At 45.8% G+C, this 27390-nt stretch overlaps 1 protein-coding gene across 1 annotated transcript in view; it reads left to right on the top strand.

Moving 5' to 3' along the window:
* CLIP2 (CAP-Gly domain containing linker protein 2) overlaps nucleotides 1-27390 on the top strand; it is a 198584-nt gene that overhangs the window by 25926 nt on the left and 145268 nt on the right. Inside the window, 1 exon segment of the mRNA XM_030185837.1 lies at nucleotides 24789-25002. Coding sequence (XP_030041697.1) covers nucleotides 24888-25002 — 115 coding nt within the window. The 5' untranslated portion in view covers nucleotides 24789-24887.

Here is a 27390-nt window from a genome sequence, read left to right as displayed (position 1 = left end):
GGTATTACAGTCGCAGTAGAAGCCAGACACGACATCCCCTCATGGTTCTACAGCAAGCCCATCGCCCCCCCCCCCCCCCCCCCCCCCGGGAGGAGATTGATTTCCACTGCAGCTCCTTGAGACCCTGGACAGGTCACTTAACCCTCCATTGCCCTAAGTACAAAGCTTAGATTGGGAGCCCACTAGGAGCAGAGAAAGTACCTGTATGTGAAAACTGCTTTGGTTATATCACAGAAAGTTGGCATTTGAAGAATCTAAAAATAAAAAATCATGTCCAAGGAGAGCGAATGAAGGTGCCAAGCTCCAAACCTTTGATTTTTGGACTTCTAAGATGGGTTTAATCACCAGACAGAGCATTAAACACAATTGCCCCTTCATTTGCTCCTCCAATGCTTAAGTCCAAATGAGTATTTAACTGACACTTACGTGTGACTTGGAGCAAGGGTAAATGCCACTGTCACATTTGTTAAAGTATTTATTTATTATTTTAGACATTTCTACCCCGTATTTTCCCAAGAAAGCTCAGGTTCAATGCAGCTTACATAACAAATTAAGAAGAAGCATTACAAGACAATTAATATAACTATTTAAAAAATTGGGGGGGGGGGGATATTATTTGGTAGGTATTAATCTTCCCTGCTTGTCTGAGTTGGATAAGGTGAAGTTGGAAGTGCCTATTTCTCCTACTGAGTTACTCTGGGCGGTTAAACATCTTAAAAGCAGGAAGGCTCTGGGCCTTAGTGGCTGTATGGCCAAATTTTATATGTTATTTCTTGGAGAGGTTGGGGGTCAGTTTTTTCCCCCCAGTATGGTAGAAGCAGGGATCACAGTTTCTAACGAAGACTCAGCAAGCTGTGGGTTCTATTGCCCCATATCATTGTTAAATGTTGGTGTAAAGGTTCCGGCGAAAATTATGGGTGAGCGTTTAAAGCAAGTTATACTTGGTCAAATTCAAGTATAATGTATGTGTGTTGCCATTGCAAAACAGGAAATGCATGCATACCCATACCACACCCAGAACACTCCCCCTTCAAAACAGTGCATGCTGCAGGCAGACAAATGTAGCAGCATTTTTGCTATGCATATGGCCATTTGCACATGTAAACCTACTATTTACATGTACAGATTCTGCATAATCCTCCTAGAATGACTTATATGTTTCTGTACAGTGATGTGTACATCCGGTATGTGCTATACATACGATTACCATTGTTGTTATTAATGACATACTTGGCTATGTTGCCAGCATTGCTGAGGTATCACACTTATTTCAAGGACTCAGGATTGCATACTTATGCTACAGCTGATGGTTTACTGCTTTCCTCTGTGGAGGAATCACCAGTTGCTTGTCTGAAATTCATCTCTGGGTATCGGACGTCTCTTGTCTTATTGACTTTCCAGTTTTGTTGTGTCAGCTGCTTCATGAAATGACACAGAGAAATCTAATTGAAGTCTGCATTAGCGTCTTCATAACTCTGCAAAATGCACTGCCTTACAAAAGTGAGACAGCTATAAGACACCGTTACCCGGTTTGTTTGGATTTCTTTAGAGCACCCTGCTATTCTTCTCTGCATCAGGACGATTCCATTAAAGCTCGTTGACAGAATACAACAACACTATTAAACATTTACCTTGGATTCTATATACGTTGCCAAACTTTGGGTGCCAAATTTGGACACGGATTCCAGATCCACACGCAATCTCATTAGTTAATGAACTTTTTTTTTCAATTCTTGTTTATTTTTCCCAATAGTGTATAACTTTTGTAATACATTACTTTGTCATATGATACAAAAGAACAGTTCTTTAACTTGACTAACACATGATATCTATCTTCTTTAACCCCCCCTTCCCCAACCTCGTCTCCCATCCCACCCCCAACCCACCCGCTTCAGGAATTCAGCACACGGCTACGTGCCACTGGGGTAAGCAAGTCCCAAAATGGAGCCCAGGTCTTGCAGTACAAGTCCCCCCTTTTAGAGGCTAAGCCCGGTGTGCTCCTGCGTTCCAAAGAGCACATGTGGATCATTAATGAGCAAATCCAAGAAGACAGGAGGAGCCTCCACGGAAAGTCAAAGCAAAACAGCAAAAGTAGAGGCTGACAAATGCGCAAACCAATAGGGAGATAATATCAAAAAAACATTGTGCTTGCTGATCGGTTGACTGTTCTTTTGTTCTCTCTGTGGATTAACTTGCATACATAAAGGAATTATTCAAGCCTATCAGCTTCTTCTCAGAGAAAGTTGCTTGTGACCCCTGAGGCAGGTGCTTTGGCGCCGAAACACGGACCGTGTCGGGTCCTTGATATGAATATTCTGAATAAACTGGTTTTTGATATTATCTCCCTATTGGTTTGCGCATTTGTCAGCCTCTACTTTTGCTGTTTTGCTTTGATCATTAATGAGCACCACTGGGCCACTGTTGGGGCCTCCGGACGAAGCCATACTTGTAAAATTGCTTTTTTTGCCATAAGGGTTAATCGCTGTAAAAAGGCCTTCATACCTGCCGGTTTCTTTCCTTGAAGTGTATATCCATTGAATAGTTGTTTCGGAGAATGATGCCAGGTGACCTTCCATATACTTGATACGTGTAGAACCAAGTCTTTCCGAAACACATTCACTGGGGGTCATGTCCAAAACATGTGGCCCAAATGTTCACCCGCGTCCTCACATTTAGGGCAATTGTCAGAGTTTCGTAGGGTAGCACGGTGGGCTCTGCTAGGAGAAATATATAATCAAAAGATGAATTTGAACTGTAACTCTCTGGCAATTGATAGGTCCTCAAAAGACTGATCCAGAGTTGCTCTTGCGTGAGATAAATGCCCAAGTCCGTATTCCATTGCTGGGTCATCTTTTCATAGTCGTACTGTTTTGTAAACTCTCTGAGATGTGAGTGGAAGAATTTTAAAGGAATGCATGATTGTGCATCGAGTCCAAGCATCGAGTTATAACAGTCCCACGTTTCCGTTGTCAGCGAACCTCTTGGCAAAGATTGAACATATTGTCTTATTTGTAAATAGGCAAAAATATCTTGCTTTTCTGGTGTAAATTCCACACAAAGGTCTGAAAAGGATTTTATTGTTCCCTGTTCTGTTACCACATGGTATAAATAGCAGACCCTCCGGGAAGCCCATCATCAAAATACCTTCGAAGTACTACCCACGGGGAAAGCGGGATTCCCTCCTATAGGTAGTAAGGGTGAGACTGTATTACTCAGGGTAAAGAACTTACACAGCCATCGCCACATCTGGCACAGAGGTCGGAAAATGGGAGAGACTGGGCCCAAATTTGTTGCTTGACCCACCGGAGGTTGGAGCCAACTGGCAAAGTGCAGAGGTTCGAACCATGAGTCTCTGTGAGGGTGTTGGAGAAATACTGAGAATTGCGGAACCAGTCCGAGAGAGATGACGCATACAGCTTGCCACTGAGAAGAGACGTAGGTCCAATAGGCCCAGACCTCCCTTGTCATGTGGAAGAACTGCTCTCAAAATAGCAATGCGGGCCCTCTTCCCCTGCCAGAGAAATTTATTTAACTGATGGTGCAGTCATCTCTCGTCCTTATACTGTAAAAACATGGGTAGTGTTTGATATGCATATATCCAAATCGGGAACAAAACCGTGTTATACAATGCTACCCACCCAAATAGAGAAATGGGTAAGGACTGCCAGCCTTGTAAGGCCATTGCCACTCGATTTTTCAAAAATTCCATGTTAATTGAGTACTACTACTACTACAAACCATTTCTATAGCGCTACCAGTCGTACGCAGCGCTTTACAATTGAGTGTGGCTAGGTCCACTGGGATTCTGACACTCAAATAGGTCACCACCCGAGAGGCCCATTGTAATGGGAATGTTCCCTCCCAGTCTTCCTTTATCTCTGGTAGGGGCGGGAGAGCCATGGACTTCTGCAAATTAGGTTCAAAGCCTGAAAAAACCCCAAACTCATCCATAACTGACAATAATCTAGGCAATGAGCTTTGTGGATGAGTTAGGGTTAGGAACAAATCATCTTCAAAAGCCAGCACTTTTACCGACTGGGCAGGCAGCAGCACCCCAGAAATGTTGGGGTCTGCCTCGCTAGTACGCAGCAATGGTTCCAAATACAACAGGAATAGCAAGGGGGAAATATGCTGCAATGGTTCCAAATACGACATGAAATAGCAAGGGGGAAAGAGGGCAACCCTGCCTCTTACCTGCCTGAACTTCCAAGGGAGGGGATTTAATTATATTTACCAACAATCTTTCAGTCAGTCCCTTATATAAAGCTTCGATGGCTTGAAGGAACTAACCCCCCATGCCCCCATAAGATAAGACTTGGAACAAATAGTCCCACCGCACCTTGTCGAATGCCTTTTCTGCGCCTAGACTAACCAATAATAACTGTGTTTTTGAAGAGCGGCACTGGGCTATCGAGAGCAGAACCTTGCAAACATTAATTACCGAGTGTCTGCCCTGCACAAACCCACCTGGTGGTCCCCTACTAAGGTCGGGATGTGGGGCACCAAACGGTCCGCCAGCATTCGAGCCAAAATCTTTAGATCTACATTGATCAGGGAGATAGGTCTATAAGACTCAACCCGATCTCATGGTTTACCCGGTTTAGGGATCAATGTAATTAGTGCCTCGTTTTCCTGGGGTGAAAACAACCCTCTTTGCACTACCGCGTCATAGTATTCAATGAGTGGACCACAAAACTGGGAGGGCAACAATTTATAATATTCGGCCTGGAAGCCATCTGGTCCTTGAGCCGAGCCTATAGGGAAGGATTTAAGGACTTGCTGTATTTCCTGGGCCTGCAATGGTAACGAGAGCTGATTCTGAATAGCCAGGGATAGACGGGGGAGACCCGCGTCTTCCAAGTAGTCCAAAGCCGGCATACCGTCTGTCCCATCCTCCCCAGTAAACATTTTGGAAAAATACGAGTAGAATGCCTGCATTATCCCGTCTGGTCTATGTATCCTATTCCCTGCTGGTGACATAATCGATGGAATCAACATTCATTGACTCGGAGCTCGGGTCATCTAGGCCAGCATCCTCCCTGATTTGTTCCTGAACCGTTGGAATTGCAAGCGTCTCACCAAAAGGTGTTTCTTTGTTTGCTCGTGTATTAATGAGTTTAATGCCACAGCGGCCGCTGACATAGAGTCATGATTATATTGGTTTGGCTGTGATAGGTATTTTTTTTTTGCTAGCCAAAGTTCTCGTTCTAGGTGAATTATAACCACTGAGAGTTTCTTAGACCTGGCACTCATGTAGGCTATGATCCCCTTTCTCAGAACAGCTTTCGAGCCTTCCCAAAATATAGTGGGGGAGTCACAGGATTCTGCATTAGTGTCTACATAACGCTCCCACTCTTCTTTGATATAAGTAGAGAAAGACGGGTCCCGAAACAGGAAAACGAGAAATCGCCAGAAATAGCCCGATTCTCCCAGTATGTCAAATGTTAAATCTTGCCAAATTAACGAGTGGTCTGAGACTTCTAGTGGGCCTATCTCCGCTTGTGAAACTCTGAAAAAACAGTCCTGTGCCACTAGAATATAATCTATTCGGGACCAAGACTGATGGACCTTAGATTAATGAGTATAGTCTTTTGTGGTTGGGTGTAAAAGACACCAGGGGTCCACTAGTTGTAAAGATTTACACATAAAAGGCAAGCCTCTGTCTCCCCCCCCCCCCCCCCCCCACCTCGTTCTGGTTCTATCTTTTGAATGATCCAACTCTGGATCTAGGGCCTGGTTAAAATCTCCCGCCCATACCCAGGGTGCGTCCGAGTACTGAAGTCCCAAGGAAATTAAAGTTTGGGAAAATTGGGGCGAGTAGGTATTTGGACCATACACTGCGCATAGGTAAAAGCTTTTCCCAAACATATTCATATGGAGCTGGACCACCCTCCCTTCTGCGTCTTTGTACATGAGCCTAGGGTGACATGGGAGGCCTTTTTTTTAAAATCAGAATCGCCACTCCATTTCTTCTGATGCCAGAAGAGGTGTAAAAACACTCCCACACCCATTGCTGCTTTAATTTCTCATGTTCTGGGTCTGATAATTTAGTTTCCTGAATGCAGGCAATGGAGGCTTTACTGGCGATGATATACCAGAAACGTTCCAAGAAATTAGGCGAATGGTTGATTTATTCACCCAAGCTGTATTCTGGGAAAAAGCCAACTGTTCCCACTGCTATCATGTCGTTCTCCCCAGGAGCCCAGCCCCCTCCCCTCCCCCACACCTTTTTTTCTCCTACTAATGTCCTTAATAGTTGAATCATGAAAATGAATGTCCTGCAAGGCCACTCCCCTGTCTTTTGGTCCTGAAGCCCCTCCCTCCTAATGTTCCCTCCCTTTCCCCACCCACGCCCCATATCCCCCTACCCCCATGGCCCCCTTTTGAACCCCCTTAGCCCCTTGAATTAACATTCAAGAACTGTCTCTCTCAATGAGGGATAGGTCTAGGGGATGTAAAGATGCCAAAGAGCGGAGGAACCCAACCCCCTCTTAGTAAAACGATTATCTTTAGTTTACATTGAAACCGATAGTAAATAATATTAGTATTATTTTCCAACCTGTATGAACAACTTCAATTAACTCCCTACTCTATTTAGACACTGATTCATGTCGTTTCCAAAGTTGTAGCCAAGCTGTTGCTTCCTTCGATTTGAAAAAGGATAGCCACCGATTGTTGTGCTGGATCTTCAACGTTGCAGGATATTGTAGTGAAAAGCGGAGCCTCTTCTCCACCGCTGTGTACATATTGTAGAAAAGGCCCTTCGCTTGGTGGTGAGCATCGGCAAATAATCTTGAAAAATTCTGATTGCTTGCCCCTCAAATTGTGCGTCTTCTGTTTTACTTTTGTATAACTGTAGTATTTGGTTTTTCTAAGAGTATCGGTGGAATTTTGCAATCACCACTCTTGGTTTGTCTGCGTTGAGTCTCAAGAGGCCCACTCTGTGGACTCTATCCAAGTGAACTATCCCCTGGGCATTCACTGTGGGGAAACGTGCAAGCAGCCAAGTCTCCAGCATGGTAGACAAAAAAGACTCTGGGATAGATTCAGGGAAGCCCACAAATCTTAGGTTCTCTCGTCGTGCTCTGTTTTCTAAATCTTCCAACTTGTCCTGCTGGGTGCGGGTCAGAGCCTCTAATTGTTCTAACTTTTCGCTTTGCGTTTGTAACAAATCTTCCATGTCTGAGACCCTGCATTCCAGCTCCCCAGTTCAGCGAGTTAGTTCTGAGGTGCTTTGTGCAATGCCTGCTATCTGTTCCGATAATTGTGCAAATCGAGAGTCTAAGGATTTCACTACCGCCTATGTGGGGAAGTGGGCACCATCTTGTCCTCTCCCTGCTTAGTCCGGTCGTGCCCTCAGCATGGTGGTTTGGCCAATATTTGCGACGCTGGTGCGCTCAGATATTTGTCCATAGACTCCTCGGTCTGCGGAGCGAGTTTGTTGTTCAAAAAGATTTTTTCATCAGTGTGAAAAGTTGTTGAGAGGGGCGCTGGTTCTCGCAGCGATCTGAGATGCATCCGTTGCTGCTCACAGCATCACGTGACCTAGTTAATGAGCTTTTAATAATCAATAGCACGTTATAATGCCTTTGTATCGCTCCACGGTACGACTGCATCTCAAATTATTTTCAATTCTGGTCGCTGCATCTCAAAAAAGATATAGTGGGATTAGAAAAGGTATAGAGAACGGCAACGAAAATGATAAAGGGGATAGGAAGATTTCCCTATGAGGAAAGGCTGAAGCTGCTGGAGCTCTTCAGCTTGGAGAAATGATGGCTGAGGGGAGATATGATAGAGGTCTATAAAATAATGAGTGAAGAGGAACAGGTAGACATGAATCACTTGTTTACTCTTTCCAAAAATACTAGGACTAAGGGGCATGCGATGAAGCTACAAAGTAGTAAATTTAAAAGGAATTGGACAAAAGTTTTCTTCACTGAACGTGTAATTAAACCCTAGAATTCGTTGCCAGAGAATGTGGTAAAAGCAGTTAGCTTAGTGGGCTTTAAAAAAGGTTTGGCTGGCTTCCTAAAGGAAAAGTCCATAGACCATTATTAAAATGGACTTGGGGAAAGTCCACTGCTTATTTCTAGGATAAGCAGCATTAAATGTATTGTACTTTTTTGGGATCTTGCCAGGTACTTGTGACCTGTATTGGCCACTGCTGGAAACAGGATGCTGGGCTTGATGGACCCCCTTTGATCTGTCCCAGTATGGCAATACTTATGTACTTAATAATTGGTATTAATTGGCTGCCATCTGGGCTTACACATGGATCTGCCCTGCAACCTATTCTATATAATGCGCACCTAAATTTTATAGCGCAGAACTCAAAAGGAGGCATGGTCACGAGAGGGGTATGGACAGGTCAGGGGCGTTCCCAGAAATTAGGCATGATGTTATAGAATAGTATCATTTACGCACCCAGATGTCATTCGTTGTGCGCTAGCAGACGTAAATTCCATGTCCAAGGTTAGGCGCAAGATCCACGCTAAGATAGTATTCTATAGAGGATTTTCTGGGTAGAGCGCCCTTTGCAGAATACTAGTTTAGCACGGATCTTCCTGGTGCCTAACTATGGGCAAGAAAAAGGAGAGAACCTCGACAAGGTCAACCAAAGATCCAAGAAAAAGCATTGGCGGTCCAAGAAAAGAGGCGAAAACTAAGAGTTCACACAAAGTTTTTGTTGAAGAATGACCTACTCGCCTGAGTTTCAGTGACAGTCTTCATCAGGGGTCAACCCAGTCTTCAATGTGAACTCCATGTAGCAGCACCTCTGGAGGATCGCTCCAACTCTAAAGAAGATTATGTATGGACTTGTGTCCCACTGAGTTCACATTGAAGACTGTGTTGACTCCTGATGAAGACTATCGCTGAAACTCGGCCGAGTAGAGTAATTTGTCAATAAAAATTTTGTGTAAACCCTTGGTTTTCTCCTCCTTTCCTGGACCATCACCATCTAACTTTGGGTACCATTTAAAGAATTCCCTCTTAAGGGGCAATTCTATAACTTAGCATCTCAGTAACACACACTGAGCATCAATTCTATAACAGCATTGTGGCACCAATGCTGGGGGAGGAAGCGGGGAGCAGCGGTGACCACGGACGGGCAGGGGGGGGCAAGGCCGTCCATAAAGGACGTTCTTGACAAGCGCCTTTGCCCCCTCCTGAACCTTTTTTTTCACTTTTATATTGATGCAGGGGGAGCGGGGAGCAGCAGCGACCTTGGGCGTCAATAAAAGACGCCCCTGACGCGCGTTTTCACCCCCTCGCTTTTTTTTTGTTTTTTTACATTAAAGTTTTTAGTCAGACAGCCCTAACGACAGGTACAGACCTGTCATTAGCTTTCTGGCAGTTTTCCAGCGTTAGGGTAGTCGGAAAACTTTGATGCATCTCGTTTTAATAGGGTTTCTACACAATTTGCTCATCTGCATTCCGTTTTTGTTTTCTGCTACCGTCGTCAGAAAATGGCCTTTAATGCATGCCATGGTTTGAAAATTCTTCGTTAAAGGGTCGTTAAAGTTTAGTGCATCTGGGCCCTAGTCCTGTACTGCATGCATGAACTTGTAATTTAGATTTTTCTCATTGGTTGTCTTGAGAAAATCAAAACTACGAATAGATGTATGTAATAGGCAAAACCGGGATAAAATTAGCGTTGACCTTTGGTGAGGTGGCAACTTTACCTGTGATAGACCTTGGGCTTGTGACACCCTACTATGGACGTGTTCTAATGTGAGGTCTGCATAGCACTCGTGCTAATCTGGTTTGAGCCTAGCTACCACCCAGGAGGTCATACAGAAATAAAGTGTTACATCCTTCCTCTGTAACCGGATCATTGAGCTTTCCAACCCCTTCTACAGCAGCTAATCTTAAACTATAGTATTTTTAGATTGTGGTTTTTCAGTGTTCCCTGTGGACTCTAACTTCCCATGCTGAGGGTAAAGCTTATTTATTCTTGGAAACATTTGTATTCAGAAAGCCAGGAGAGAAGGCGAAGGATGTTTTCCTGCAGTGCTTTTGCTGTGTAAGTATAAGGCTGTCAGCTCAGGTCTAGTGGTCAGGCTGATCACTAAGTAGGGCTGTTCTATCCCCTGTCAGCCCAACCATGCTGATCCATGCTTGCTTTTGCCCTGTTGCATACAAAGAGATGCAGTCCCAGAGTCACTGAACTACAATTCCATTTCCTTTTTTTCTTATTTAAAAAACATATATCCAACCCATCCACAATTCTGGGACGGGAACAATTATCATATACCTTGATTTAGTGAAGGGAAGTCTTGCCTCACCAATCTAATGCATTTTTTTGAGGGGGTAAGCAAACATGTGGACAATGGGGAGCCGGTTGATATTGTATATCTGGATTTTCAGAAGGCGTTTGACAAAGTGCCGCACGAAAGACTCCTGAAGAAATTGCAGAGTCATGGAATCGGAGGTAGGGTATTATTATGGATTAAGAACTGGTTGAAAGATAGGAAGCAGAGAGTAGGATTGCGTGGCCAGTATTCTCAGTGGAGGAGGGTAGTTAGTGGGGTCCCGCAGGGGTCTGTGCTGGGTCCGTTGCTTTTTAATGTATTTATAAATGACCTAGAGATGGGAATAACTAGTGAGGTAATTAAATTCGCCGATGACACAAAATTATTCAGGGTCGTCAAGTCGCAGGAGGAATGTGAACGATTACAGGAGGACCTTGCGAGACTGGGAGAATGGGCGTGCAAGTGGCAGATGAAGTTCAATGTTGACAAGTGCAAAGTGATGCATGTGGGTAAGAGGAACCCGAATTATAGCTACGTCTTGCAAGGTTCCGCGTTAGGAGTTACGGATCAAGAAAGGGATCTGGGTGTCGTCGTCGATGATACGCTGAAACCTTCTGCTCAGTGTGCTGCTGCGGCTAGGAAAGCGAATAGAATGTTGGGTGTTATTAAGAAGGGTATGGAGTCCAGGTGTGCGGATGTTATAATGCCGTTGTATCGCTCCATGGTGCGACCGCACCTGGAGTATTGTGTTCAGTACTGGTCTCCGTATCTCAAAAAAGATATAGTAGAATTGGAAAAGGTACAGCGAAGGGCGACGAAAATGATAGTGGGGATGGGACGACTTTCCTATGAAGAGAGGCTGAGAAGGCTAGGGCTTTTCAGCTTGGAGAAGAGACGGCTGAGGGGAGATATGATAGAAGTGTATAAAATAATGAGTGGAATGGATCGGGTGGATGTGAAGCGACTGTTCACGCTATCCAAAAATACTAGGACTAGAGGGCATGAGTTGAAGCTACAGTGTGGTAAATTTAAAACGAATCGGAGAAAATTTTTCTTCACCCAACGTGTAATTAGACTCTGGAATTCATTGCCGGAGAACGTGGTACGGGCGGTTAGCTTGACGGAGTTTAAAAAGGGGTTAGATAGATTCCTAAAGGACAAGTCCATAGACCGCTATTAAATGGACTGGAAAAATTCCTCATTTTTAGGTACAACTTGTCTGGAATGTTTTTACGTTTGGGGAGCGTGCCAGGTGCCCTTGACCTGGATTGGCCACTGTCGGTGACAGGATGCTGGGCTAGATGGACCTTTGGTCTTTCCCAGTATGGCACTACTTATGTACTTATGTACTTATGATTCAGTAGACAAACGGTAGCTAATATATAACATGTTCATCCATTCCTTTCTTTAATGCATGCAATAGGGCTAAAAGCAGGCCTGGAACAGCATCTTTGGGTTGACCTATCTAAGGTAACAACTCCAAGTGCAAATGTTATCTCATGTGTAATCATTGTGATTATGTCAACAGCAGAGGAATGGGGTTGGCCACTAGGGCTATGGTCCTTCCGCTGTTTTGCCCAACATCAGCTCGACAGCATGGGGGTAGGACCAGAGCTTGATTTGTTTGTCTCCTCCAACCACTGTCCCTGAATTACATTATCCTCATAGTCAAACTGATTTGGGAGCCTTGAGGACTTATTTGGAACCACTAAGAGCATCATGAGGAAGACTCGTGTTGTATAGCAACACGAGAAGAGCTTTCACATCATACAAATTATTAGTCGACACGCAAAACTCTTTTTAAAGGGACAATCTATTTACGTGTCGCCTTCTGTACAGATAATCCCATTTCTTCCAATTGGCACTTCTTGTGACCTTCAGAAAGTTACTTTACCCTTCATTCAGGGCCAGCTGAATGATCTGGCAGGCTAGGTAGTTGCCGGGGGGGGGGGGGGGGGGGGCACAGCTTCTGTAGGTGGTAAAAGCAGCTGCTATCAAAGCAAACAACAGGTCCTGACAGCCACACAAAATCAAAGACTCATCAGCCCATTCTTTTACTGGCATGGAAGGTTGTCAGTTTTCAAACAGCATTAAAATAATGTCTGGAAGGCCATTCCCATAGCAGTGCACCTCCACAACATCCCCCACTGTGTCAGCAACAATCACCTTCGTATTTGATCTCCTTCCACTCCACCATCACATGTCCAATTCCCCCTCACATCAGTCTCTCTCTCCAGACTCATACCCCGACAATCAAACCTCTCCCCCCTCCCCCCGACAACTCAGCCCTGTCCCCAAAAGGCAATCTCTACCCCTGGTCCTCACCCTCCTCCACCCCACCAACCCTCAACAGGACTCTCCTAGGGGTCATCCAAAGCCTGGCCATGGTGCTGGGTGGCAGCAGTCTCTCTCTGCTGCCACCCAAGTCAGCACTGTCCTTCAAAATGGCGCATCTGCCCCTAAGCGATAGTCTCCCTAGTTCTGCCAGGGAGCAATTTTAAGACATGGTGCTCATCCAGGAGGCAGTGTAGAGGTCCACTGCTGCCCAGCACCACTAGCCAAGCTTTGAAGGACCCCCAGTCGAGTCCTGGTGGGGTTCAGGAGGGGGTAAAGCATGGTTGAGGACTAAGAGGGCAGAGTTTGCCTTTCAGGGATAGAGCTAAGTTGTCAGGGGGTGGGGTTTGATTGTCGAGGTCTAGCCTTCTAGACATTATTTATTTATTTTTCTTCCATGTTACCTGGCAGTAATTACAACCACGCTATCAGTTGGGACAGCTAGCATGCAGCATTAACCCACATACTAGCTGTCAGGAGAGACCACTCCCTGCTCCACCCCAGACATGCCAATTGCTACATTAAGGGAAAGGGGAAATGGGACTTGATATACTGCCTTTCTGTGGTTTATGCAACTACATTCAAAGTGGTTTACACATTCTGTACAGGTTCTTAGTTATAGCTGGGGCAATGGAGGGTTAAGTGACTTGCCCAGAGTCACAAGGAGCTGCAGTGGGACTCAAACCCAGTTCCCCAGGATCAAAGTCTGCTGCACTAACCACTAGGCTAAGAAGTTAGCACAGCATTTTTACCACATGGCATGCCTTAATGCACGGTAAATGTCGGCACTAACACAGAGATGTCGAGTTACCCAGTTCCAAGCTGGAGACTTTTTGGCGAGTCTTGGTTTTGAACTTGCATCCCAAAGCAGTATGGGATTTGTAGTGTCTGATCTTGCCCATTGAAATCAGTGCTGCAGCTCCCATAATGCACCAGGATAGGGTGGTCAGAAATCCAGGACTGTCCCAAAATTTCCAGCCTAGGACTGGGTAACTTGGCATCTCTGCTAACATTTGTTGTGCAGTAGAACCCTCACTAGCTGTTTAACACAACTTAATAAAAAAAAACAAACTCTATAATAAATCTAAAGCCCAAATCCAAATTCACTGTCTAAACCCTTCTGTCTTACCCTGTGTGAGAAAACTTGACAGAGGAAGCAGTGGCATACCAGGGGGGGGGGCGGTGGGGGTGGTCCGCCCCGGGTGCACGCCGCTGGGGGGGTACTGCGCGCCTGTTGGCGCCGAGTCCGCTCGTTCCCTCCCTGCTGTTCCCTCTGTGCGGAACAGGTTACTTCCTGTTCCGGGGCAGAGGGAGCAGCAGGGAGGGAACGAGCGGACTCGGAGCTAACAGGCGCGCGGCACCCCCCCCCCCAGCAGGTAAAAATGCATCCGGGGGGGTTGCGCTGCACCCGGGGGGGGTGTAGTTTCGCCAGGGGGGGTGTGCCGCGCTACACACGGGGGAGGTTGTAGTTTTGCCGGGGGGGCCGCGCTGCACCCAGGGGGGGCGCATTGGCGATCCGCCCCGGGTGTCAGCCAGGCTAGGAATGCCACTGAGAGGAAGACACCTTGAAAGTCTTTGTATCTGCAGACATTCACTGGCCTTGTCACAACTGGTCCCCACAGGAGGTTTGGGCTTCCAGGGATATCTTTGGTGGAACCTGCTGGTGAGTTTAGGTGAATGAACAGGAACCCCAGAACTGGAAGTTGGTAGCAAGTCTATAGGTGGAAGACAAGGCTGGATTTTGTCAACAGAGCTGGATCTTGCACACAGCGCTAGAGCAGTACTACAAGCCACGGACGGCCGTGGCCTGTCCTTGAGACCATAAGCTCCCTGATAACAGGAATGTCCTGAACCCTATAACCCGGGTCCTGTTTTTCAGACATGGTATGAGATAATAAGTTTTGAGGAGTCTTCTTAGAACCTCCGTTGGAGGGAAGCTTAATCTTGGATGTAGTGCAGGTTTCAACCTGAAGCTGTCTGGTCTGGAGTGAAACACAAGCGGTGGCCAGAACAACCGCAGAGGCATCAGAGTCCTGAGACTGTGAGTCACTAATATCAGTCCAAGCGTCAGAATCTAGGTCCTGCTGTTCGCCGACCATACTGCAAGCAGTGGGGGCGAGATAAAGTTCTCTGCAAGAATTGCTCTAGTTCGTGAACTCACCTTTTCCCCAGTCTAGGGTCGGATTGTGTCTGTGTAGCCAAGGTAGACCCAGTATGATGTCTGGAGGACATATAGGGTGATGTCTTCCTTGTGGTCGCCAATACACAAGTGCACTGGAATCTTGTGTGCTTATATATCCTTGAATGCGCCCATAAACTGAAAAGAGCGGAATGGTCTTAGGTAACTCTTGTGTAGAAATGTTAAATTGATGGACTAAGGATTCGTCTATAAAGTTTCCATCAGCCCCAGAATCCAGAAAGACTTTAGTATGCTCCTTTCTTTGACCTAGATCAAGCACTGCTGGAATTAAAAATTGAGTACGAAGTAAACCAGAAGATAAGCCTACTATGGTGCCTGTGGTCAGACCCTGATCCAAGGACCCCGGTTTATTTGGGCACCTGCCTGCATAGTGTCCCGTATCACCGCAATATAGACATAGGTTGAGGGTCTGACGCCTCTGCTTCTCTTGCATCGAGAGTGGAGTATGACCCAATTGCATGGGCTCTACAGGTTCCAGGGGAGAGGCCTCCCTAGGACTAGGATCCTGTGACGTATACCGATAACTTGGTCTCTTAATGCCTATCTTTTCTGAGGAGCGCCATATTCAGCTATGCTCCTGAAATCAAATATCTATCATATTACAGAGCCCAATCAGGTCATCTAGTCTGGTCAGAAACTCACGTCCGGCCAACTCATCCTTAATTTGGGTTGCCACCCCTGCCAGAAGGTCGCAACCAGACTCTCATTGTTCCAAGCCAGTTCAGAAGCCAGAGTGCGGAACCTAATGGCATAATCGCCCAGGGTCTGCATTCCCTGCTTTAATCTCAGAAGCTGCAGATGTAACCTTTCCAGGCTCTTCAAAGACTCGTTTAAACTGTTCCAGAAAACTGTGGCGATCATGAAGCGCCAGGTCATTCCTTTCCCAGAGAGGAGAGACCCATGCTAAAGTTTGACCGGGCAGCAGAGAAATAATATAAGCTACCCGGGTTCTATCGGAAGGAAAGTCTCGGGACTAAAGCTCAAAAATTATTTGACGCTGGTTGAGAAAACCTCTACAGTCTTTGGGATTACCATCATATCTCGGTGGTGCCTTAAGATGGATACCTGACATTACAGGAGCTATGGCCGGTATTGGGTCCAAAGTCAGAGGAACCGAAGCTTGAGAAACTGCTGGGTTCAGGTAGCGGGCCTGGAATGCCTCCATAAATTTCTGTCGCTGGTCTATGCATGCGGTCAAACCTTGGATGAGGTCATAATGATGTGAAAGCTGAAGAGAGTTCTCCTGAAGCCTCTGCAAAGTGGATGGTTCTGCCGAGCTCATGGCCTTTGCAATCTGTCACAACTGTGAGGAATGATCCAGAGTAGTGAGCCCTTGGGCCGCTGCCGGGGACTGGCAGCAGCAGGTAAGCCACCCAACAGGAAATGAGACTAAACACAGAGAGGCTGGTACAAGATTCAGGACTCTCAAACAGGGTTGGCTGGACAGAATTCTGGAATGGACTTGACTTGGCTGGACCTGGACACAGGAATGGACTTGGCTTGGCTGGAACTGGATGCTGGAACGGACTTGGCTTGGCTCGGCTTGAAGTTGATGCAGGAACGGACTTGGCTTGGCTTGGCTGGAACCAGATGCTGGAACGGACTTGGCTTGGCTGGTACCGGATGCTGGAATGGACTTGGCTTGGTTGGAACTGGAAGCTGGAACGGACTTGGCTTGGCTGGTACCGGATGCTGGAACGGACTTGGCTTGGTTGGAACCGGAAGCTGGAACGGACTTGGCTTGGTTGGAACCAGATGCTGGAACGGACTTGGCTTGGCTGGAACAGGATTCAAGATACTGGAACAGGCTAGGCAGGAATGAAAGCTGAAAGCAAACAGGGCAGCCACAAGCAGGATGGGAACTGAAACTAAAGACAACCAGAGCAGACACAACAAGCAGGGAGGGAACTGAAACTGAAGACAAACAGGGCAGACACAAGCAGGAAGGGAACTGAAACTGAAGACAACAAGACAAGAACTAGCAGGGCTGGAACTGCAACAAGCACTCACAGACGAAAACTAATCTGAAGACCTCTGTTGCAAAGGCAAGTCTGAAAGTTCCCAGGTGCTTAATAAAGGCAATTACAGATGAGGTCACAGGTGAGGCTTGACAGCAGAAACACCAGGGCAAGTCTGGAGTGCTGGAATATCAGGACTGGAATGAACTCTGGAACATGTCTGGAAAACAGGAAGAAGACAGTCCACAGCAGCCATAGGGCCTGGTCACTCGGAGGCAAAGTGAGTGTAGGTGTGGAATACAGTCACAATCGTGACAGGCCTTACATAGGGTAAGGCCGGCCAACCATTAGACAACATCAGGCAGTTGCCTAGAGCAACTGTAGGCAGAGCAAATCAGTAGATCCTGACAGCCACACAAAGTCAAAGAACCACATCTAAATTTGAGCACCCAAAGTTTGGCAACATATATAGAATCCGAGATAAGTGTTTCATGGTGTTGTTGCATTCTGACAGTGAGACTTAGTGGAATCTTTCTGATAGAGAGAAGCTTAGCAATTGTTTAAAAAAATGCACACTTTCACCTGCATGAAAGCTGGGCAATTTTCAAATAGCCAATTTATCTAAGTAATATTTAAAAGCATGCAAATAAAAATAAAATATTTGAAAGCATGATGTCTTTGGAAGGGATTCAGATATGGGACATGAAAGCTAAGTGGAGTGGGGTGTAAGGCTAAAATTTGGCCTAGGGCACCTGATACTCTTGTACTGGCCCTGACAAAGAGATCGTTTCTGCCTGCCCAGTTCACTTTTGCTAGTTTTATTTTTGCCAAGTTGGCATGGAGAGACTTGATCTTGAGTATTGTGTTCAATTCTGGTCACCATATCTTAAAAAAGATATAGTGGAATCATTGATGATCCTAGGTCGGCTGCCACCCGGGGCGGATCGCCGATGCGCACCCCCCTCCCGGGTGCAGCATGACACCCCCCCCCCCCCCCCCCCCCCCCCCCCCCCCCCCCCCCCGGGTGCATTCTTAGCTGCTGGGAGCAGCTGTGCGGCTCTTGGCTCCGCTGGCTCCCTGCTCCCTCTGCTCCAGAACAGGAAGTAACCTGTTCCGGGGCAGAGGGAGCAGGGAACCAGCGGAGCTGACAGGTGCGCGGCTGCTCTCTGCACCTCTCCAGCGGTGTGCACCCGGGCCAGACCGCCCCCACCGCCCCGGCCTTGGTACGCCGCTAAGTGGAATTAGAAAAGGTTCAAAGAAGAGTGACCAAAATGATAAAGTGGATGGAACTCCTCTCATATGAGGAAAGGCTAAAGAGGTTAGGGCTCATCAGCCTTGAAAAGAGACAGCTGAGGGGGGATATAATTGAAGTCTACAAAATCCTGAGTGGTGTGAAGCAGGTGGAGGTAAATCAATTTTTTACTCATTCCAAAAGTACAAAGACCAGGAGACACTCAATTAAATTGCATGGAAATACTTTTAAAGCAAACAGGAGGAGATATTTTTCATTCAAAGAATAGTTAAGCTCTGGAACTCACTGCCGGAAGATGTGGTAACGGTGGTTAGAGGATGTGGTAACAGTGGTTAGCGTATCTGGGCTTAAAAAAGGTTTGGACAAGTTCCTGGAGGAAAAGTCCATAGTCTGTTATTGAGATGGACATGGGGGAAGCCACTGCTTGCCCTGGGACTGGTAGCATGGAATGGTGCTACTAATTGGATTTCTCAAATTAAAAGATCACTACTTAAATGTTTGCAAGAGAACTTGCTTAAAACACATCCAGACCCGTTATGAGCTTGCATGCTCATATGCAAAGAGTCACTGCTGAGGTCGGCCCTTGCTGATTGGGATCATACATAACTAACATTAAAGTGAAACAAAATAATTGCTGGGTCTGGACTAATTGGGTTTCTGCCAGGTACTTGTGACTTGGATTGGCCACTGCTGGAAGCAGGATACTGGGCTAGATGGACCATTGGTCTGACCCACTATTTATTTATTTAATTTTTAATTTTTTTTTATTTATTTGTTACATTTGTATCCAGGTAATAACACAAAAAGGGGGGGGGGGGGATTCACTTTAACTTGTGAAATACAACGATATATAAGTGACTGAAATTGTATGCAATGTGCAGGGAATAAAATTATTTTAGAGGAGGAGAAAGACCTCAGAAAGGTGACAAACAGCAAGACTGTTGAAATTTCTCAAAGAGAGTCACCGTGCTTTCTTCAATCATTGGTCTTAACACCCACCTCCTCCATTTGTGTAAAAATGTGTTTTTATTTTATTTTATTTGTTTTTTACCTAAAAAGGTTTTTTTTAATATAAGGGATATGCTCAATCCACTGTGCATGCCAAAATTGTAGAGACATGCACACTGGATTGAGCATATCCCTTATATTAAAAAAAAACCTTTTTAGGTAAAAAAAACAAAACAGAAAAACACATTTTTACACAAATGGAGGAGGTGGGTGTCAAGACCAATGATTGAAGAAAGCACGGTGACTCTCTTTGAGAAATTCCAGCAGTCTTGCTCTTTGTCACCTTTCTGAGGTCTTTCTTCTCCTCTAAAATATTTTTATTCCCTGCACATTGCATACAATTTCAGGCACTTATATATTGTTGTTACATTTGTATCCCACATTTTCCCACTTATTTGCAGGCTCAATGTGACTTACATGGTACCGTAAAGGCGATCGCCAGTTTCAGTAAGAACAAATACAAAGTGATGCAGTGGTAGAATAAAGTTCATGTGTGACAGACACTATGGCTTTATGTTCTGCCCAATCACAGTGATGTTTCTTTTGGTGTTTTGTCAGTCATTGCTACCCATCATAGGCCAGTCTGTGCTTGCTAATGGAATGAAAATACCTAATCTGCTTCTCAGCCTAGAAGTCACAGTGATCCTTCATGTTGAACTGATTCCCATGTGCTTTCCGGGACAGAGCACTGCTGAATGCATCAATGTGCCCCCAGCAATTAGACTGGAGCCATTCAGCCCTGGTAACCTCCTGAGTATAAAATGATTGACTCTGGAATGGAATTGACTTCTGAGTAGGTAGTAACACAGTTTGTACTGATTATACTGAGCAATATCCAGCACGTGACTGATATTCAAAGAATTTTCATAGCAACCTACTTAATGATGGCAGATAAAGATCTGCGCGGTCTACCTAGTCTGCCCAAGAAGGTTTATTATGGCTACAGCATAGTCAATTTCATTGTTTAATACAGGATTAAACCAAAAAGCCAGCAATCCAACCATATTGTTAACTAACAATGTTTTACTTACTTCCCTCGGATTCTGTATAGTGCAAATTAACTTGTGTGCGTGAATCCCATCATATTCTGGAATTGCGCACACAACTTAATTAACTAACAAGCCAATCAGTGCCAATAATTGCCAATTAGCAAGCAATTATTGTCACTAACTGGCATTAATTAGAATTTACACGCTCAACTGTTTAAGTGTATTCTGTAAATTTACTGCTTGTAAATTCTAAGGTGCATAATTGGTAAACGGGTGTGGCCATGGGATGGAACAGGGGCGTAGCCAGACTTCGGCAGGAGGGGGGTCCAGTGCCCGAGGTTAGGGGGCACATTTTACCCCCCGGCACCGCCAACCCCCCTGCCATTTTTGACCCCCCCCCCCTGCCACCGCCACCGCTGCTGCCACCACCTTTGACCCCCCCCAGCATCAACCCTTTCGATCCCCCCTTCCCACCGTCGGGTACCTTTACTGGCGGGGGTTGGAGACCCCTGCCATCCGAAGCTCTCTTCTCCGGCACGGCCGCGTTGCTGATCTGCAAGCAAGGCTTCTGTTTCTGTGAGTCTGACATCCTGTACATTGTACGTGGAGGACGTCAGACTCACAGAAAAGAAGCCTTGCTTTTAGATCAGCAACGCGGCCGCACCGCAGAAGAGGACTTTGGTTGGTAGGGGTTGGGGACCCCCGCCAGCAAAGGTACCCAATGGTGGTGGGGGAGGGTTGGCAGGGGGGGTCGAGAGGGTCGGCGGCGGCGGGGGGGGGGGCCAGGGCCAAATATACGGGGGCACATGCCCCCGTGGCCCCACGTAGCTATGCCCCTGGCATGGAATGGGCAGGTTGTGTGCGCTGTTATAGAATAAACCCTGTCTGTGGCTAATTGAATTTAGGCGTGTGCATTTACACCAAGCTTTACTTGCCATAACTGCCCGCGACTACATTTAGTCACATGGATGGGCACTAGGCATCTTCTATAAACTGCACCTACATTTAGGTGTACTTTATTGACTACGCCTAGGCATATTTTTTTTTGGTGCCAATTTTTTAGGAGTGATATATAGAATCTAGCCCTATAAGACTATTATATAATGCTAAGGTAAAAGATTGTGGGGTCCTTTACTAAGCTGCGGGAACAAGGGCCCTGCGGTATTGGCGGGAGCCATTTTTCCCGCACACCAGGGCCCTTTTTTCTGCAGCCCCCCCCCCAAAAAAAATGGTCACGTGGTGAGAGAACTCTTACCGCGTGACCATGCGGCGGGGAGCCCTTACCGCCACCCATTGAGGTGGCGATAAGGGCTCCCGCGCTAACCCAACGGTAACCAGGCAGTGCACGGTGATGCCCGATTACCGCCGGGTTATCGCCACGCAAGCCATTTCCGGGGGGGGGTTCTTTTTCCCCTGGAAGTGGCGTGTGCTGGGAGGGGCTACCGCCAGCGGCCGCGTTGGACCAGCGGTAGTCCCAGAAGAGCAAGTGGTATGCCCGCCACTCTGTAAAAGGGTCCCTGTGTGACTCCATTGCTTAGAGAACAGCATCTGCTACGTGTTACTGCTCGCATTAAGTATAACGTTTTGCTTTTGTCGCATCAGACAATAACTTTAGGCAGACCGTTGTACCCTCATTCAGTGTTAATTCCTTATAAAACCAGTTAGACAACTTCGATCGTCACAGTCTAATTTTTGAGTTGTTCCTTTTTGCCTAATATCTTGGCATTATTCTTCAAGCAGTGCCTCTTGTAGCACAGTAGCGCCATCTCTCTGGAATTCTTTGCCGTTAGACCTGAGGCTAAGAAATCAGTTTTCAGATTTAAAAAAAAAAAAAAAAAATCGAAGCGTGGTTGTTTAGGCAATGTTCTGATTGTTAATGGACTAGTTGATCATTGCTGGGAGAAGCACTCTTGGGAGCTGAGTGGTTTTCTTGTTTTAATCCTTGCTTTGCTTCCGTTTGTTATCATTTTCTTTGTTCACTGGTTAAAGATTGCTGTGCTGTTTTACATCTCTTCCCTCTTGTGTCCTGTGGTGTCTTAGTTTAGTTTTTTTGTCATTTTATGTTCTTCTAAACTGACTTGATATATCATTTTTATGTGAAAGGCAGTATATTAAATTTTACAAAGTAAAATGGCTTCCCCTCCCCCACCGAGATTTACACCACCGTCATAGCATATGATTAATTTAAGATTTAAGAGACAAATCATCACTTTCCCTAATTCATCTTGCAGACTGCGTAGCTTTTAGCTGGACAATTCTTATGTCCCACAAAAAGTTAATTGTTAAAAGAACACAAAGCATTAGGGTTTGAAAACAGCAAGGTCTCCCTTACCTACGGTATCTTCTGCAGCCACAGAGATCACATACCTCACAGGAGTTACTGAGGGCAAGACTATAGCATAGGCAAATGAGGCATGTGCCTAGTGCCCAAGTATTTAGATATCAGATATACTAATTCAGTGGCTTCCGGGGGGGGGGGGGGGGGGGGGGGCAGAGCCATTGTAACCTTCAGAGTTCTGCCCATTTTCCATGCCCCTTGTATATAGTCCTCCAGTCAGCAGGTGGAGTAAGTGAGCAGCACTTCTGTGCTGCTGCCTCCTCTGTTGGCTTTCCTCTGCAGTTAGAACCATGCCAGTCTCCATTTTTGGAGCTGGAAAACCCATTTGATCTGATGGGGGGGGGGGGGGGGGGGCCAATGTGCTTGTGTGCCTAGGGCCCTGGGATTGCCTGAATTCTACTTTTGCAACATGAAAAACAGTGGCACTTCCAACTCTGGTGAGGCTCATGTAGGATTTCCATGCCACCTCATCTAGGTCAAGCTGGAGAAGCAGAAGCAGCCCTGATTTGGCCCCATTGCATGCATGGAGATGTAGTTCCTGCTTTCTCTATAATTGACCAAGCAGTTTCCTCCTTCTCCTCTGGGCTTCCAGTTCAGTTGGGACCTGTGTCTGTTGGGCTATGGCACCATGAACTTTCATTTGCAACCAGGATTTTCACCTGTTATATAAGCCTAGAAACAATTCTGCTAGCCCAAACATTGCAGTAGTGCCTTCAACCAGGTCCCATGCACCAGGGATACCTCAGAAAATCTGCGTTAAGGGGCACTGACTCCAGCCACTAGATGTCGCTGTTATCTAATAACTAGGATGCCTTCCTTACCCCCAGGAATTGTGAATGTTGCCTCTGTAGCATCCGCTGCTCCAGCTGGTCTAGTCTGGGGAAGAGAAGACCTGATCTAGTAGAAATCAAAACCTGGTCCTCCCTACAGCAATGCACAGCACTGTAGCAAAGCTGCTGTCTAGACTGGCCTACTTTTATTTTTAGGGGAAATCACAACTCAAATGCCTTGTATGCACTTGGACATTACCAAGACTGGGTGCACGTAAGAAATTAGACTGGCTCTGAAATATTAAGCAAAGAGCAAAAGTGTTCCCTGCAAGACGCAGTGGCTTATGTCCTTGAGGTGTTTAACTAGTTAGATGTAATTGCCCTTCTCTTACTTGAAGTAAAAGGGAGATGGATAATCCTATTGAGACACTCACTTCTGCAATTTGATGGTAATTCAAAGCCAGTGAAGTAATGTCTGGGCTTGTGCAAACATTATTCATTCAAAATCAGAAATTCTGTAACTTAGGGGCCCTTTTACTAAATTGCACCGACTGCATGTTTAATGCAAACATTAATATGCAGAAATTGCAAAATTGGTGTGGTAAATGCAGGAAGCGTGCCCTGCATCTGTCCTGCATTTACTGCACAGGGCACAATTAGCACAGGGGCATTACGTTACATGCTTGGGCCAATAGTGTGGGACCTCCATGCTATCAGCCTGGGCATGTAAGGGAGCCCAGGTGCTAAACTCCCCTCTTCCCCCCCACCATTAGGCATCCGCATCCCTTGATGCAGATCTGAGCTACCCAATGCAGCACCTGCTCCCCCTGACTCAGACCTGACCTCCCACATCCCAACATGGTACCCACACCCCCTTGACACAATCCCAGCACCCCATGGCACATGCAGACCGCTTAACACAGACCTCAACACTCCCTAAACCCCACCCCCCCCATGCTAATCTCGACTCCCAATCAACGCCAAGGTTCTTGGACCTTAACACCTCTCCCCTTGCTAGAGCCCTACCCTTCCCCCACCCCCGACCTTCTCCCAGGACTTACAGTCATCATTGATGGTTGAATGGTCCCAAGGGGCAGGGACCTTCCTCCACTGCTGCTTAGGTCAGTGGTGCCCATATCCAAAATGGTGCCGATGACCCCTAACAGACGTCTCATGGTAGTACCACCAGGGGTCATCCTTTCATATATGGAGATTCACTTAGTAAAAGGGCCCCTTAATGAACATCACATACAACTGGTTTATGAACTGTAGAAGAAATGGACCTGTGGGGACCATTGCAGGAATCAGAAAATCAGGCATCTAAATTTCAGTTTCACAATGACATGGACTTAACGTGATGGTCTCCTTTTGCCAGTTCTGAGCCCTATGGAAATGTTATGCACAGTGGGACAGTGGTCCCCAATCCAGTTCATGAGACACAGTCAACCAGTCAGGTTTTCAGAATATTTACAGTGAGCTTGCATGAGACAGATTTGCATAGAATGGAGGCTGTGCCTGCAAATATAGGATAGCCTGAAAACTCAGTTGGCTGGTTGCATTCTGAGGACTGGATTGAGAACCATAGCAGTGGGAAATAAACCCTTTTTAGTATTGTTTGTCCGGATCTGCTCTGTTTGTTGTCCAGTGTCCAGTTTCTCCTGACTCCTCCTGTTCTCTTTCTCGCAGGTCAGCAACGATGGAAGAAACAGCACGTCATCCAGAGGCCTGACAGGCTGACTTCCCAGACTGGGGCAGTTAGTCATCCAAGTGTAGAGAGTCGCAAGCATGCTAAAACCAAGTGGGCTAAAAATTCCTGGCCGGGGTGCCAAGCACTCCAGCCCCGTGGGCCGAACCTCTGCAGGAGCAGCAGCAGCATCGGGCAGCAGTGGCTCAAAGGAAGGTGAGGTGGCATGGGATTAGAGATGTGCCGTCTGTAGTGCACATTCAGTTGTTTAATGCATCTTAAAAATATAATGCATGCAAACTGATTTAATATGTTTTAAGCTAGACATTCTTTTCCAGTTTACATTGCGGAAAGTTCTAGTACTCACAATCTTTGTATGAGGTCTAAGCAGCAAGGTATTAGACATCGTGTTTAATTTGTAGAGGCTATCCAAGAGTTCCACACATCCGATAGAAGACTCCTGAAGTAGGTCTTTTTTGGCCACAACACGACTCGTGTTGAGTTTGGGATGATTGCAGTAAAGCTACAATATATCGGACATTGTCTGCTGTTCAATCATTTGTCGCCCTCGCTGTGTTTGACTCCTTTAATTTAATTTCAACATTTGTATTCTGTTTAACCCTGTAAAGCTCAAGGTGCATTCCAGTTAAAAATTTAACAATGAAAATAATAGGCAGTATCAAATACATTCACTCCAGAATATGTGGAGAGGCAGTTTAGAAAGGCCGTTCAAATCTGAATTTAGACATCCAGGTTGGAACATCTCAAATTCTAAAATAAGCACTATAGTCTAACAAGTAAAATTCTGAAAGACCAAGTTTTCAACACACTCCTAAAATGTTCATTAGGTGTCATCATTCCTATCCAAGCCTATCGAAGCTCAGGCTTAATGGCTAGCAAAACATGGTCCATGTAGGCAGCGGATCTATAAACAATCTGATTTAATTGAAAATATTATTAAAAGAAATAAGAACATAAGCACATTAAATAAAAGTATTTGGATCAATGAGGAGGCAGGCGAGTCATGGGTAGTTTGTCCATGTGAAAAGAGTCGCTGTTGAGGTCCATAATGCATGTGGCTGTAGAGTGCTGAGCGTTAAAGTTTACACATATTGTATGGCTCCCATTCGTTAAAGCATTTATCTGACTGGTTAAAGGAATCTGTCCTATCTGAAGCAGTGACAAAATCTGACCCTATTACATCCCACCCTTCCAGAGCAGAATCGGGATTAACATGCAGTCAGCAGTAGTGGCTGGATCGCCATTTTTAAGAGAGAGGAATCAGCTCCTGCAGTCCTTTTCCCAACTTTGATGTTTAATACAGAGGCCTTTCTCTGTTCCTGCTCTCAGATCCTCTGCCCATATAGCTGGACACAGCCTCTGTTTCTTCTCTTCTTCTTCTCAGCCTCTTCTCACCACAGTCTGCTTGTTGAGTTCCCACAAATGGGTGTCAGAGTTGTCCCAATTGCAGAGGACTTAAGTTTAAATCAATATATGCATCTAGTTTCTCCTACATCTGCACGCAACGTTGGGATGCACTGCCGAATGCCATAAAAACAACACATGATCTGGCAGCCTTCCGGAAACTATTAAAGACTAACCTGTTCAGAGAGACTTATCAAAAGGACCCTTCTTTAAAAAAAAAACAAGAAAGCATGACATCAGAACTGTACCAGAATTAGTTAACATTGAATTATTCTTATTTTGGTTACTTTATCACATTGTCATTATTGAACGATTTTTACTACCCTTGATTTCAACACCTGAAATGTACTGATTACCGATTTTCTTCTAATTTACTGTGCATTCTATATACTCTAATTGGAACATTACTTTGTATTTCTTATTCCGGAAATGGCGATCGCCACTATGGTATTTGTAAGCCACATTGAGCCTACAAAGAGGTGGGAAAATGTGGGATATAAATGCAGAAAATAAATAAATAAATAAAACATTCATGCAGAAGGCTGGTAGCATGTAGATCCCTCGTTCACACAGTACAGATCTAAAACTAGAGCTGGGAATCTCTTAGGGGCCCTTTTACTAAGCCGCATAAGCGTCTGTGCGTTCCCAACGTGCGCCAAAATGGAGTTACTGCACGGCTACCAAGTGGCTCTTGTGGTAATTTCATTTTTGGCGCATGTCCAATAGGTGTGGCCGAAAAATCATTTTTATTTTCTGCCACGCATATCGGACTCGCGCCAAGTGGCATTTGGCACGTATAGGTCATTACCGCCCGAGACTTTACCGCTAGGTCAATGACTGGCGTTAAGGTCTCAGACCCAAAATGGGCGTGCGGCAATTTTGATTTTGCCGCATGTCCATTTTTGGCAAAAACTTTTTAAAAGACCTTTTTTTTACAGGTGCTCTGAAAAGTGATTCTGCGCACACCCAAAACCCGCGCCTACACTACCGCAGGCCATTTTCAGCGCACCTTAGCAAAAGGACCCCTTAGTCTAATGTGAGATCTTATTCCCAATGTATTCACCTGCAATTGTGAGTTGAAGTCGTAGAACTTTCAGGAAGATCTGAAACTACATCTGGGATTCTCAGAGGGAAGTTGGCTTTCTGTGGTCTTAAAGCTACTCATATTTATTACAGTTT

The sequence above is a fragment of the Microcaecilia unicolor genome, chromosome 13 (assembly GCF_901765095.1).
Source record: "Microcaecilia unicolor chromosome 13, aMicUni1.1, whole genome shotgun sequence".
NCBI lineage: Eukaryota > Metazoa > Chordata > Amphibia > Gymnophiona > Siphonopidae > Microcaecilia > Microcaecilia unicolor.
This window is presented reverse-complemented; position numbering and strand designations above follow the sequence as displayed.